Below are 13,777 nucleotides of genomic sequence, written 5' to 3' on the forward strand. Positions count from 1 at the left end.
ATGGGCTAACACAAATTCAGTGCTTCAGATTACACTCACTGCGTCGGGCTCGGGTCAGGTTCGGACAGATAGGTGGCCTGAGCCGCGCTCTATCTGGCACAGCTGGCTACAGTTTATCCTTATCAGCGGCAGCTCCGCATGTTGAAAAGAAGCAGAGGCTGTCGGTGAGAGAGAGCAGTCGTACTGGCTGCTGAGCAAATGACCTGAGCCTGACAACGCCAGTGCAAGGCAGCGGCAGAGTTCTATCAGACATATCTCAGTTTGGATTGAGGTCACACATATTTATTGCATGCCACTGTCACACTGCTTTTAGATGGTTGGTGAGTTTGTTTTGTAGAGCCAGCTGACCACTGGTCCTGGTCTTTGGGTTGTGTTCAAGCGCAACTTTAAAGCCATGTTCTGTTTCTAGCCAGTTCTAGCAGTGGTTGACTCTTGGCGGGTGTCATAGTAAATTACAATATTTTAAACTGAAGCCATGTTCCGGTTAAAAAAAAAAAACACATGAATCATTGTCATTTTATTACATTTTATTATAGCCACTCTGATTAATAATTTATTGATTTTAACAGTGGATTAAACTACCTGTGTACTGTGAAAAGTGTTGCTCATACAGACATCTCAGTGTCACTGGTCTCATCGGCTTCTTTATCCAGACACAACAGGCAGCTGTTTTCTGCAAAAAAAAAAAAAACCCCACTGTACGCCACCTGCCCCGCAACTAATCAGTGATGGACAGAGTTAGCAGGTAGCCTGTGAACACCGTGGTGCATTTAGCCACTACACAGACCAGATACTTCCCTCGGACCAAAAACCAAAAACAGAGCTGAGAACTGAGACTCCCATTCATCAGGTGGCTAGAAACACAGCTACACACGAAGGCAACTGTTTGCTAACGTTAGCTATACAAATTTTATGAGGTGATAATACGTTGATGTCGTGTGTACAGCTTATTCTGCTGCACCCAAAAATGCCCCAAAAAAAAAAAGAAAGAAAGAAAAACAGTTAATACCACTTTAAGTATAATTTATTGCTGTAAATTCTTCTCTTTTATACAGTAAATATCTTTGGTTTCAACTCAGTAAGGCTGTTTGTTATGACCTGTAGTAACTGTTATATCACCGACTGGATGCTATAAATTACCCAGCATCATTATTTACCACCACACCACACTGTGAGTGTCTGCTTGTTGCTCTGCATGTGTGTTATACTTGCGGTCATGCAGTGTCATGGGTTTTTTTTTTTTCCCGCTTGATGTGGTTTTGAACGCGGGCCAACCAGCTCTCAGTCAGCAGTAACAGGTGGCTCCCAGTGGGCCGCAGAGTGTTTGCAGCCCTCACATCAGGACAGTTGGCCTCACAGCGCAGATTTACTCATATTCAGCTACAACAACAACAATAACAAGTGTGTGTCACCAGCTGGACGGGGACACGTGTGCTCGTCCCCCACGGTGTCTCTCTCTCTCTCTCTCCTGCCATTTCTATTTCTTCTCCATCCTTCTCAGGCCGTTGCTCTCTCGTGTTCAGCTACAACAAAAACAACAATATGCGTGTCACCAGCTGGAGTCTCTCTCTCTCTCTCTCTCTCTCTCCTCCCTCCCCCCCCCTTCTCTCTCTGTTTGTTTTGATTCCAGTGTTATGGGACTCGTGGTGGCTCCAGATTACATGTTTTCTAGCGCTCAGATGGCAGGTTGTATTTAAGGTCGGACCAATATGGACCAGGCGGGACTGCATCAACCCAGCTGACTTCATCCGCTCGCCTCATTCATGCAGCCGTGTTTACCTTTTTAGCAGTCAAAGGCTACAACTGAACCTTGAACCCTTTCAGTGTCTTTTTTCATCATGTAGTCACTTCCATTGCCCTTGTGCCACGACAATATGCTCAGAGGCAGTGGAGGACAACAAATGGAAAAAGACTGAAGGTAGAGTGAGAGGAGAAGGAGAGTAGGTAAAAATTAAAGGGAGTCTCTCGGATCACATAATACATGTAACAAATGCATGTTCTGCACAGTCCCTTGATGTATTCATTGGAGGAACACAGGCAGAAATATTGATCACATTGTTCTACTGAAAGCAGGTCAGGTTTTCATCTCTTTCATAGGAAATAGAGCAACAAATCCTCAAGATTTTGGATGCAGTTAATGCCATTTAAAACACTTATTGCAGTTTTTTAGTATCAGTTTTTTCTCTCACTGAACACTGAGCTTAATATTACATTTTTTTTTTCTTTCATTATTTAAACTCACACAGAGGAGGAAGAAAGAGGAGGGAGCGAGGAGAGGGGTTTTTTAGCAGACGGTTTTTGATGGTTGTGTCAGCTATGTTTTATAAGACATGCATGGATTGAAATTTGCCTTGAGGTGGTTTGTGAGACACACTGAGGCAGTTTTCTGTTGCATTTCATGAGCAACAAGGCGCTTGGATACAGATTTTGGCTGCAAATCCAAGTCTCATGATGTCACAGTTGGTAAATCATGATATTAATTTGTTAGTGTTAAATTCTGCAGTTAAGCCCCCCCCCCTCTCTCTCTCTTGTGTATTTCTCTATAACTGATGGTAACTGGGTTGCTGTGTCTGTATTTGCAACTCAAAACTTCAGAAGGTCAGAAGCCCTAAGAAGCTTGAGATTAAATCAGATGAAATTGAATTTGAGTTGTGCTTCCACATGCTGCTTCTATTTTCTGCATCTCCGCTCATCTCGGTCTCTCCCCCGCTATTAGGTTTTCCTCTCCTTCTCCAGCGTGGGGCACAGTTGGTTCATCATCCATAGAAATGATTTACTTAGTGGTAAATTTACTGAGCCTCATTTGCACTAGACATGTGGTTTTCAGGGGAAGTGCACATTTTCTCCTCTTCCCTCCCACTTGCCAGAGAACACAAGTGGATAATTTATGGTGCATTGGCAGGTTCTGTTGAGAACCCCCTCGTGCGAGGCAAATGTCATGGCTGCTCTCTATTATGTTTTCCCTTTTTCTCTAAGTCCTAAGGGCTAATTTGATAGAACATTAGTGGTTGAACTCACTCCAGAGACTTTTTAATTCCGCCGTCTTTCCTCTCAGAGCCCGTGTTTAACTTTGGCATTTCACGACATCTCCTCCAGCAGTGGAGCAGTGCCCTCAGGATTAGAGGGCAACAGACTGAAATGTTACTAAGTCCACTTTAGCTCATGTGCACCCCAAAAGGATAGGACGAAAGTCAAAAGAATACCCTTGGTGCTTAGGATACAAGCTTTACACTAGATTCTCCATCTGGCGACCGACATCAACCAGAGATAGAAATGTTTTAGTCACTAAGAAAAAAAAATGTAAAGAAAGATTTCTTGGTGAAACTGGTGCATGAACATATTTGCAACTGGAGATGTGCCAATCCAATACGCCAGATCGGTATCAGTGACAGTACTGACCCTATTAATTGGATTGGGTATCGACCATGACGTGACCAATCCACATTAAACACAGTTTCGGTGTCACTATAAAACTCTCAGTTACATTTGTTCAGTCATGACCAGCCTGACCTCATGTTGCCTTATATAAACATGATTCCAATGAGTTCCACACCGTGCGGCTGCTTTACACATGAGGTAAAATTTAGCACCAAATAACAGCTTGTATCGACACACAGTATATATGCATCCACACATATAACACTGATGCACTTTCTTGTCAGTTTTATTGAATGCTCTCAGTGTACACGATCTCCTGTGCTCAGCTTCTCCTGCACTTTCTGTCGGGGTGAACAAGTGCATCCCTCAAGAAAAAGGGCAGAGAGTTTATGCAGAGTAGGGAGACGCTGCAGTCGGAATCGGGGACCAATTTCACTGACGCACACTCTGAGGTTAGGTGGGGGAGATCAATAGCATTGGCAAGCTTGCAGGCAAGCACTCTCCTACTCTGTAACACTATCGCGTTGGCAGCGTGAAAGAGCAGCATTGTGCTGACGTAACTGTGGTGTGACTGAAATTGCAGCACTCACCTGGCTTGTGTGCGCTTTTGTCCTTTATTTATCATTCTTTGTATGTAACTTTTAATTTATTGTGTCAGTTGAGATGAATGAAATTAATCACCAAGACACCTAAAAATGCAGGTCGCTGTGTTCCTCCAGGTGAACTTTGATGCAGTTTTGTAGGACTGGAAATGGAAAACACAGTGTTCATGGGTATAAGACAGTATGTTATATTTAGAAGGTAAAGCCTAGTTTAGACTTTATACACTAACAAACTACTTGACTATATGTGACTGTTGTTTTCAAGCCTTTCTTTGTTGTGTGAGCCAAAACAATAACTACATTTTTAAAATGTTCTTAATTAAACTCGCTGAGTAATCTCACATGAGGACACACAAGTGTGTTTGTGACATAACACTGAAACCGTCAGGAGCGACACACGCTTCTGTGATCAGGCCAAAACAACAGACGTGTATGATCGGCCTTGCTCTGACAAAGTCGTAAAAGGTCCTGTCTTCCTTTCCCACAGGATAACGTGCAGCAGTTTAAGTGTCACCTGAATCTGCAACAATGAGTGCAGCAGAAACAAGAGAATTAAAACAAAAGGAAACTCCTCTGGATGTCCGATGACACAAGCTCTTGGAAGGCTAGAAACTTCCTGTTATAGTAAGAGGGCAAAGAAAAGTTTCTATTGTCCCTGAGAGGACATGAATCAGATGACCTTAAATATGCATGTGAAAAAGTATTTTTGTTCACCATCCGCCCAGCAGTGAAGTGGTGATGAAGTATTCTTGTCAGGACGCACTGGCCCTGATCTAATGTTTCCAAATAATCCTGACAGTGGAGCTTGTCTGCAGGACACCCAGACTGCCCAGTGGAAGCAACCAAAAGGCAATATTCCCTCTAAGAAAGAATAAAGTAACGTAATAACTTTGTTTTAAGATGAAGAATGTCCCGAACACTTCTTGTGTCAGATTGTGTTGTTCCCTCAGATGGACCAGTGTTTGCTCTCAGATCACCTTTTTGTTACTCTGCGTAAGTGACCATGTTTTACTACTCTCTCCACTCTCAGGCGTTGTCCCCTCCACTGAGGAATTGGACAAGCTCCAGTCTGCATGTCGACTTAATACTCTGAAGACCGCCACAGTTCCACTTTGAAAGATTAGCTTCTGCCATTTTGGAGCAGTCACAGAAACACTTCCTCATTTCTCTGATTGGATCACATTTTTTCTGTGGGGATGACATGGGAAGATTTGTGTTCTTTTTCACTCCAGGGGTGAATGTGCTGTAACTGTAACGTTGTAGTGTCACCTGATTTCCTGTCTTTGGGTAGAAGTGGGGGGTGTGGTAAAAAGGCAAGAAGGCACGCCACAGCAGCTAAAAAAACACACTTGACGTGTGATATTATTTTCATTGCTGCAGATGTGGGGTTTTGCCTAAATATTAATGATACAATCCACTTTAGGCCCCAGGATTAATCTGTTTAGATGATGGGAATCAAATCCCTGCTGTCATAATCTTCTTGGGAAGCAGCAGATGCCTGTTAGTGTGTGTGTGCGTGTATGTCTGTGTGTGTGCGCGCGCGCGTGTGTGTGAAAGGGGTGAAAGGGGTCGCTCTAAGGGATAACCTTGCCAAAGAATTATCAAATGACTCTATAGCTCTACTGAGCTTTTTAGCGTCTTTCAGCTGATTGTTTTGGTTTACAGCCCCATAACTTTACTGTTTCAGAATATTCAAAGCGTTATTTTCAGTGAAAAAGCTATAGTAAACTGGCTGTACACTGTCTACCCAGCACCAAATGACAAAAAGAGAAGGTTAGCAACTAGCTGGTGAACACAGTAGCAGATATCGCCCTAAGCAGTTAATGAAGACCAATAAACTGAGCTAAAACAGAGTAAATATTGGACTTACATTCAACACTTGGCTAGAAACATGACTTCAAATGAATGCTAATGTTGCTTTGCGTCCGCTGGTTGTGTAAATAGGCAACTGTTAGCTAACAAGGTTGCTTTATTTACTTAATAGGTGATAATATGTCAGTGAGGTATTTACAGTGCGTACCACTGACCCCAGGTGGCCGAAAACAAAAAGAAAAAAGGATGCAGGTTTAGTAGCACCAGCTGATGGGAGTAGTAGATCATGTTAGCTGTGTTTTGTAAGAGCAACGAGTGTCAAGCCTGCTGACCGTGTCAAGCTCACGAGAATCCTCCAGCACAGACCCAAAACAAAGACCTTTCTACTGGACTCACACAGAATCTGCCTGAGCGTCAAGCGTCTGGCTCCATTAAACTGCGTCTTCAGCACTGTGGCTCCAGTGTGATGGCACAACAGTCTCTGAGGCACAAATATCCAGAACAACAACACCAACAAATGAAAAACAAAAAAACCCTGACCCACCACTGTCAGACATCCGCAACAGGCCGGTCGCCAGGGTAACCTCGCCATTAGCGGTGGAGGAATGTCTGGCTGGGGTTCAGAACCAGCGGTGCTCCGGGGCTGTATGTGTCCTGACACGGAGGGTGGGGGGGGGGGGGGGGGGTGGGGGGTTGGTTGGTTGGGGTTGCTCCAATTTGAACAAAACGCCCCCACATGGGCATAAAACCAAAGGACCCAACTCCATTCGCGTAACACTAATGGACCGTCCCATGGGGTGACTCGAGGGGAAGTTAAGTGTCAGAGATGTTTTTCGTGCAGAGACACAGCTCTATTGGGAATATGTTGACTGTTGCATAAGCACTGAAATTAAGTAAAGGCATGAATATTCAATGCTGCTCTGCTAGAGTCATCGCATGGAAACAGTGTCATGGCCTATTTTCTCTCTCACACTGTACTGATTTTACAATGACTGGTTTAAGTTTCCACCAGGAAGTTGAAGTGGACTACCAGCCCAATCAGAACTAGACAGTTAACTCTGGCAGATGATGGAGTGAAGCTGAGTTACAAGCAAATACAAGATTTTGCTTCCTTTTGTAGTCCATGATAAATATATATATATATAAAAAAGGTGGACCAGACGGTGAAAACATCATTAAAATGTTCAGGAAAAATTGAGTCAACATTCAACAGAGGTTGAAACAAAAGAAAGTCTGAGTCAGATTATGCATACAAACCAAAAGCAAAAAAAAAAAAAAAAAAAAAAACTAAATGTGCTCTCAATAGCTGACTCAAAACCAGCCTGTACTTGAGCAATCCTGGAAATCATTTATATTATCTAGCTCAGTGAGCCAGGGTTCTCCTACAGATAGTAAGATTTAAAATGTTTGTTCACTTGTTTTGCAGTGAAGGTTTCATTTCATGGGCAGGTAAAAACACAAATGTGTAAGTGGTTGGAAGGTGTTTGTTAAAATTCGATTAACAGGATATCTTAGATGGTTTTAACACTGTTATAAATCAAGTTAACCATTGCAGAAATACTTCTGCTTCATGCTGTGTTGACATTTAACTTTCACCATGGATAAAAACAGACTTAGCCATGGGTAAAACTGGCTTTGCAAAGAGAGATGATATGAATTTAAACACATATATTGTGAGGTTGGGATAACCATACAGCTGGATGCAGCAGAGGAAACTCCAGCTTTACATTGTGACCTTATATCACAACGTCATGTGCTGTCGCTCACTTAGCTGAAGCAAATGTGACAAATTTATTAACAGGGCTCTTTCGATGATCTGATTTTCCACAAGCTGCAAAATGCAAAGAAGAAAACAAAAAATACAGATCAGAGTGTGACAGCTGGGGTGCTCCTGTGGCTCAGGGCTTAAGAGGTTGTGGACATTTCTTGCATCTTTCTTTCCTTCATTTCCTGTCCCCATCACTATCGAATAAAGGCATGATATGACCCCAAAATAATCATTTTTAAATGCTTGATGGTTAACAATGCATTTTCTTGCTGAAGCGACATCCTCTCAAACTTTCAAAAAGTCGAACTTTAACTTAGTTACGTACTTGCACAGTACGTTTGTCTGTTTGGGTCTGCGACTGGAAAATCCTTTGTACTGGTCACAGCTTTAATTACTTTAGCCGGTAGGGAAAGGTGAGTGTGCCCCCTGAGAGGTTAACAACCTTATTAAGATTATCAGGAGCTATCCATACAGTATTACCTCGTCTGCTGTTACCTGCTGCAGCCTGCGGCTTTGGCCGGAGCTCTATGAATATAACACGTCTGCAGTAGTTACACGGCCTGCAGCCCCACCACAGTTCTGTGCTGACAGTCCTTGATACTTTAAGTAAAGTGAGAAGTCTTGTGATTTAGGTTTGAACATTTGATTTATTAACTGCTGCACGACAAGGAACATTTACTTAGAAGGAAAGTGAAAACATTAAATCATACATAATTTGATATGATGTAATGCATCCAACTGTGTGTATATCTGGCCTTGCATAAGAGCATATTAGCATGTACTGTATTGTGTCTGTGGATTCAGCTGATGACTGTAGTCTGGACGCGAGGATTAGCCACACACTCTCTCTCCCAGTCACTTCAAGTAGCCAATCATAATGCAGGCTGCAAGCTAGTCAGACAACCAGTCCTGACTCAGCTTCTTGTGCAGCCAGCCTATCGTGATCCAGCTTCATAGAGCCTTTTAAGGACGATTCAGATTGACACCCGAGGAGCATGTCTAATCTGTGATTAATGCATCTCCCTCGTTCTTCCCTTCTTCATTCCCACTCGTCCTGTCTCTCTAAATGTTCCCACATCTTTTTACTCTGTCATCTCTCTGTCACCATTAATCCTCTGCCCTCTCCACTCCCTACTCTTATCTGTCTCACCATCATCTCTCATCCTTGTCTTTTCTTTTTTTTTTTAAAAAAACATTTGAGTTCAAGGAAGTTGCAGCTCCATCTTTAAAGTTAAATAGATTTTTTTTTTCACTGTTTAAGCAGTACAATGCCTGATCGAAGCATCCCAGTTCTCGAAGGCTTGATTTTCATGTATGGCACATATATTGAGAACTTGCTTTAAAAATCATAAATTGAATAATTTTTCGGTGTTGACAGAATTGCTTTCACACAGGCATTTCGTTTTTGACACATTGTCGTCTCAGTGTCATGTTATTTTCTCTCTCTCAACTCTTTCTCTCTTCTCTTTTCCCCCAGGCCTTCAAGGAGGAGTTGGAGAGTCTGATCCAGGAGCAGCAGCGGAAGGGAAACAACCCCACCGGCCTGCTTGCCCTCAGACAGATCGCTGACTTCTTCATGGCCAGCTCAGTGGCTGGCTTCAACACCTCCCCCCTCAGTGAGTACACACAGTGCTACGGCCCGTTACCCCGGGCAACCAGACACTAACATTTAGCAGAACATGCCACCCTTGCCCAGGGTGTAGCTACTCTGAACTGTGCTGAAAAACAAAAAGAGAGGAGATTCATATGCAGACCTGAGCTTTGCGTGCTCAAGGGCATAAATACCCTAAGACGACCCAACCCCAGACTCCGGAAGAGCCGTGCATTTTTCTCTAGATTTTGATCCTTTGTGAATTCTGTCCAGGAGTCCATATGTGAAATCTGCTTCCAATCAGAGCACTGGAATGCACAACTAATACTGAATTACATGTCACAGGCAATATAGCAGTTCAGTCCAGCTCCTCCTTAAAAGACCCCCATAATGAGCAAGTCTAATGAGGTGTGGCAGTAAACAAATTTTCAAAGGATGAAGTGTTGTTAAAAACATCTCCATGTGTAAATAAGTAATCTGTTTGATATGGAGCCAGATGTGTCATAAAGTACATCATTAAATAGAAATCCAGATGTTGCACCCGAGGTCCTGTGTGGCAGTCACTGTCGCTATTAGAAGTCCCAGCGTAACTTAAAAGATTACTAGTGAAAAATGTCAACATAGTAGAGTTGTTGTCATTGTTGACTTTAATACACAGGAGATAAAAATAGTTTTAATACCATCCAATCAGAAAAAAACTGCAAACTTTTTGTGTATTATTAGCTTTTGCTTCTCATCTGAACTCTACTCCTTCTTACTCTTTCGCAGGTCTGGGGATGGTCACTCCCATCAACGACATGTACGGAGTGGAATCCACCACGATGGTGAAAGGCGAGAAGCTCACGCGTTGTAAACTGGCCAGCCTCTACAGACTGGTGGACCTGTTCAGCTGGGCGCACTTCGCCAACTCTTACATCACAGTAAGTCACCACTTAAGACTGTCGACAGTTGAGCTTTATGAAAACAATAAGATTAGATAGAGGATATCCTGATTGCTTTATTGAAATTTATATTTAGTTTCAATAATGTTTTATGTTCTGAGTAGACAGGGTTGGGTCTGTTTTCAGAGAAGACATTGTCCAATTTGGGATTCTTCAAAAACAGCTGATCCTCACTTAGATCAGTTGACATTTCCCTTGAATCAGTTTAATTCCATGACAAAAAAAAAAGTGATTTGACTTTTTCTTTTCTTAGGGCCGGGTCAGTAAAGAGCAAGACCACATCCTTATCATCCCCAGGGGATTATCATTCGCTGAGGCATCTGCATCAAACCTGGTAAGAAAAATGAGACTGACATTTTCATTTTATTTAAGTGTTGGTGTAGCTTCAGAATTGAAACACAAAGAATCACATGGACCATTTAGAAAAGGATTTTAAAGCTTAAGTTTAACTTCAGTGATTGCTTGGTTAGACTGAAACAAATAAAATGGCTTTCAATGACTGTCTGTGTCAATGTCCTTGTCTGTGCTTGTTTGCCAACAACAGCACTCAGTGTATTAAGGTTTTGGCCTTCAGAGGACGGGGCTAATGCTTTTCCACTTTGCTTAATCAGCCATTTACTTCCTTCAATTTACTTCCTTCAATTGAATAAAGGCTAGATGAAGCACATTTCAGTGTTTTGGTATTCTATAGGCACAAATGACAACGTCCCTCCCTCTGTCTCTTTCTCTCTCTGTACATGTGTTTGCCGTGTTCATTGTCACTGATTCTACATCGTATTGACTTTAGTCTGAACCACCCCACACCTCCTCTCTGCCTGCTGCTTTCCTGAAACAAGCTAGCAAATATCACGGGTGGTTCAGGTTGTTTGTCACTCTAGTTTCGGCTCAGATAGTGCACATGTTGTCATAGCACTGGGCTTGCCGTGCCAATAGATGTGTAATTATCTGTTGCCAACCCCGTTTCTTCCTGATTTACATTTTAGCTCCCTTCAATTCTGTTTCCCTCTTCTCTTGGTTTCGCTCTACTCTGTCTCTCTGGTTTTCACCCAAATTTTTATTTCTGCTTTGTCCAATGTATGAAAAAAAAGAAATTTAACACCCTTAGAATTTGTGCCATAATAGTTTTGATAAACATACTGAATAACCTGAATACAATTATGACATATGCTTGGTTTGACCAGCCATGTGAATGGTTTAGTTTCAATGAACAAAAGGGCATTAATATTAATCTGAAAAACATTGTATTTGTCAACCACATACAGTGGTATCTGTAACTTTGAAGTATCAGGCATGTGTGTGTGTTTTAGGATACAGTCTTTTACACATATAGACTTTGGTACAATCCATGAAATCAAAAATGGACAAATGAAAAACATGAAATGACAGTATAAAATTATATCAAATTGCCCTGTAGTAGTAAATTCTGTCAATGTTCTTCATGTTTGTTATTGATGCAGTTTGATATTTAAGAAGCATTTTTATTTTCACCTACCATACTAAGCCACTTAACTCCCACATAATTCACCTTTTATGTTTTGTGATATTACAAAAGTTTACATGAAAGTCACTTCACACTTTAATCATATCTTCTGTCTTATTCCTCATTTCTGTTCTGTTTGCTTTGTTGTACTTCTCTGCTTCTTTATCTTCTGCACCTGTGCAAACATACACACACGACACGCCTGTGCAGTGTTGCTGCAAGTGTGGGTTTGACAGTGGATGTATTGGCCATACTGCTGACAGACAGATTTCTGCTGGCGCAGGCAGAGATGTCGAATGTAACTCAGCTGAAGTACAGCTGGTAACCTGCTCTCTGCAGGTGCCTGATACTGAAGCTTCTGTATGAGAGAAGCTAACTCATTGCTAACTTGTGCTTCTTCAGTTCTTTATTTTCTCTGTGTAATATAATCACCCTTTCTAATATGAAAATAATAATATAAAATAAAAATAATTACCTTTTTTAATATACAATAATTTGATAAAATACAATTACCTTCTTTTTTTCTTGCTACCCCTTATTAGCAATCCTGATTGGTTTTTGTTTCTGCTAAGCACAAACAGTTATTTATGAAAACTACCTTTTTAACCCCCTAGGACCTGGCGTCCACATATGTGGACCTCACATTTTGGGTTCTCTAGACCACAATACTAACTTTTTCTCAACAAGGGCCTGGTGACCACATATGAGGATATTATACTGCCACTCAGTAATCGAAATTTAAAACTAATGTCCTCATATGTGGACATCATTTTTCTCAGGTCCCAATCAGCCTAAATAGCAAAGAGAAATTAAAAATGCACGCCATGCAAGAGTTCGGGTCTTAGGAGGTTAAAGGCTATTATCACAGGAAATATAGGTTACAATAGAAACAGAAAATGTTCCCCTAAAAGTGAAATGAAGAGCAGAAACCTAATATCTGGCTAAAGAGCACAAAATAACTGAGCCTGTCTGAGACTGTCACAGTATAAAACGATAAATCCATGTGGGTGCAATAAAGATAAATGTCAGGTTTCTATCCTTTAAATAAAGTTATTATTTGTACAACAATTTCTCTCACGTGTACAGCCTTAAAAACCATACTTGCAGTAGTTAGCTACATTTTATTCATTATTTTATTATTAATTATTTTATACAAGCAGTTCCTCTGTCTTAAAATAACAGTTAGCCAAAACTAAAACATTTCACCACTGTAACACACAACTGCTGTCTATATTAGCTGTAACTAAAATGGTTAACAGTTTAAGTTGTCATGCATAGACTATTCACAATTGTGAGAAAATTTAAAGACTGGTGAGTGATAATACAAGGGAGGACACTTTTGTCTCAGGAGTTCAAAGACTGCAGCAGTGTGTTGAGATATTTGTCATTTGTCATCTTAACGTTAGCATTTATGTTGCAACACTGACAAAATCCTCATTGTACAACATAAAGATTTTACCAATCCAGAGTTGGTGCTGTTGCTCTGTTTCCAACCAAGACTTATTTCAAATGAACCATAAACTGACAAGTATAAAAATGCAATTTTCACTGAACTCTTTGAAATCTTTTAGGCATCTTAGTGACACATCTTGTGCCACTGGGAAAAGTGTACAAACACTGTTCAGCCGTGTTAACTTAAGTACTGTTTACACTAGTATTTAAAACATAGTCAAACATAGCCCAAGGCTAACAGTAACTTAAAGTACAAATTAGGCAGTAGAGGATGGCAAGATGTTGACTCAGGATAAGAAAGATAAGGCAACATTATTTAAAATTGAGTATTTATAGTTTGTGCATCTGGACCACGTCTATCTTTGCTGTGGTTTTCTGTGTGAGAGCGATGACCACAACGCTGCAGCTGTCGGGAGACAGTAGTAGTTCTTCATCTTTCAGATCTCTCTGACTGTTTTGGTCTTTCTGTGTTTTAATGTCACTGCTGTGTGTCGCTGTTTCTCCCCTCTTCTTCTCTCTTCGTCTCTGTAGTTACTATACATGGCTGCGTTCCAGTGTTTAGAGAAGCAAATAGATTGATTAAGAGTCATCCAGAATAAAGAGTGTCAGAGGTTGTGCATGGGTCAGCTGGGTGGAGGCTTGAGCATCAGAGAAAGGCTGGAGTGCAGTTGGCTTTGGTCAGCTTCCATCTGCCTCTCCCTCTCTGTGTCTCTGTTGGAGCTCTGAGACGAAGGTGGGGTCGTTTGAGTTCAC

General features: G+C 41.4%; 1 protein-coding gene across 10 annotated transcripts in view; it reads left to right on the plus strand.

Annotated features, from left to right (window-relative positions):
* Nucleotides 1-13,777, plus strand: part of add3a (adducin 3 (gamma) a) — a 108,521-nt gene that overhangs the window by 71,761 nt on the left and 22,983 nt on the right. For 9 of the 10 annotated variants that reach the window (XM_056370077.1, XM_056370050.1, XM_056370104.1 and 6 more), the window contains 3 exons: nucleotides 9,038-9,176; nucleotides 9,920-10,071; nucleotides 10,346-10,426. In XM_056370077.1, coding sequence (XP_056226052.1) covers nucleotides 9,038-9,176; nucleotides 9,920-10,071; nucleotides 10,346-10,426 — 372 coding nt within the window. Of the gene's footprint in view, nucleotides 1-8,605; nucleotides 8,873-9,037; nucleotides 9,177-9,919; nucleotides 10,072-10,345; nucleotides 10,427-13,777 lie in introns of those variants that run through there. The other variant, XM_056370122.1, reaches the window with a different exon arrangement.

Source organism: Seriola aureovittata, chromosome 3 (genome assembly GCF_021018895.1).
Source record: "Seriola aureovittata isolate HTS-2021-v1 ecotype China chromosome 3, ASM2101889v1, whole genome shotgun sequence".
In the NCBI taxonomy this organism is placed as follows: domain Eukaryota; kingdom Metazoa; phylum Chordata; class Actinopteri; order Carangiformes; family Carangidae; genus Seriola; species Seriola aureovittata.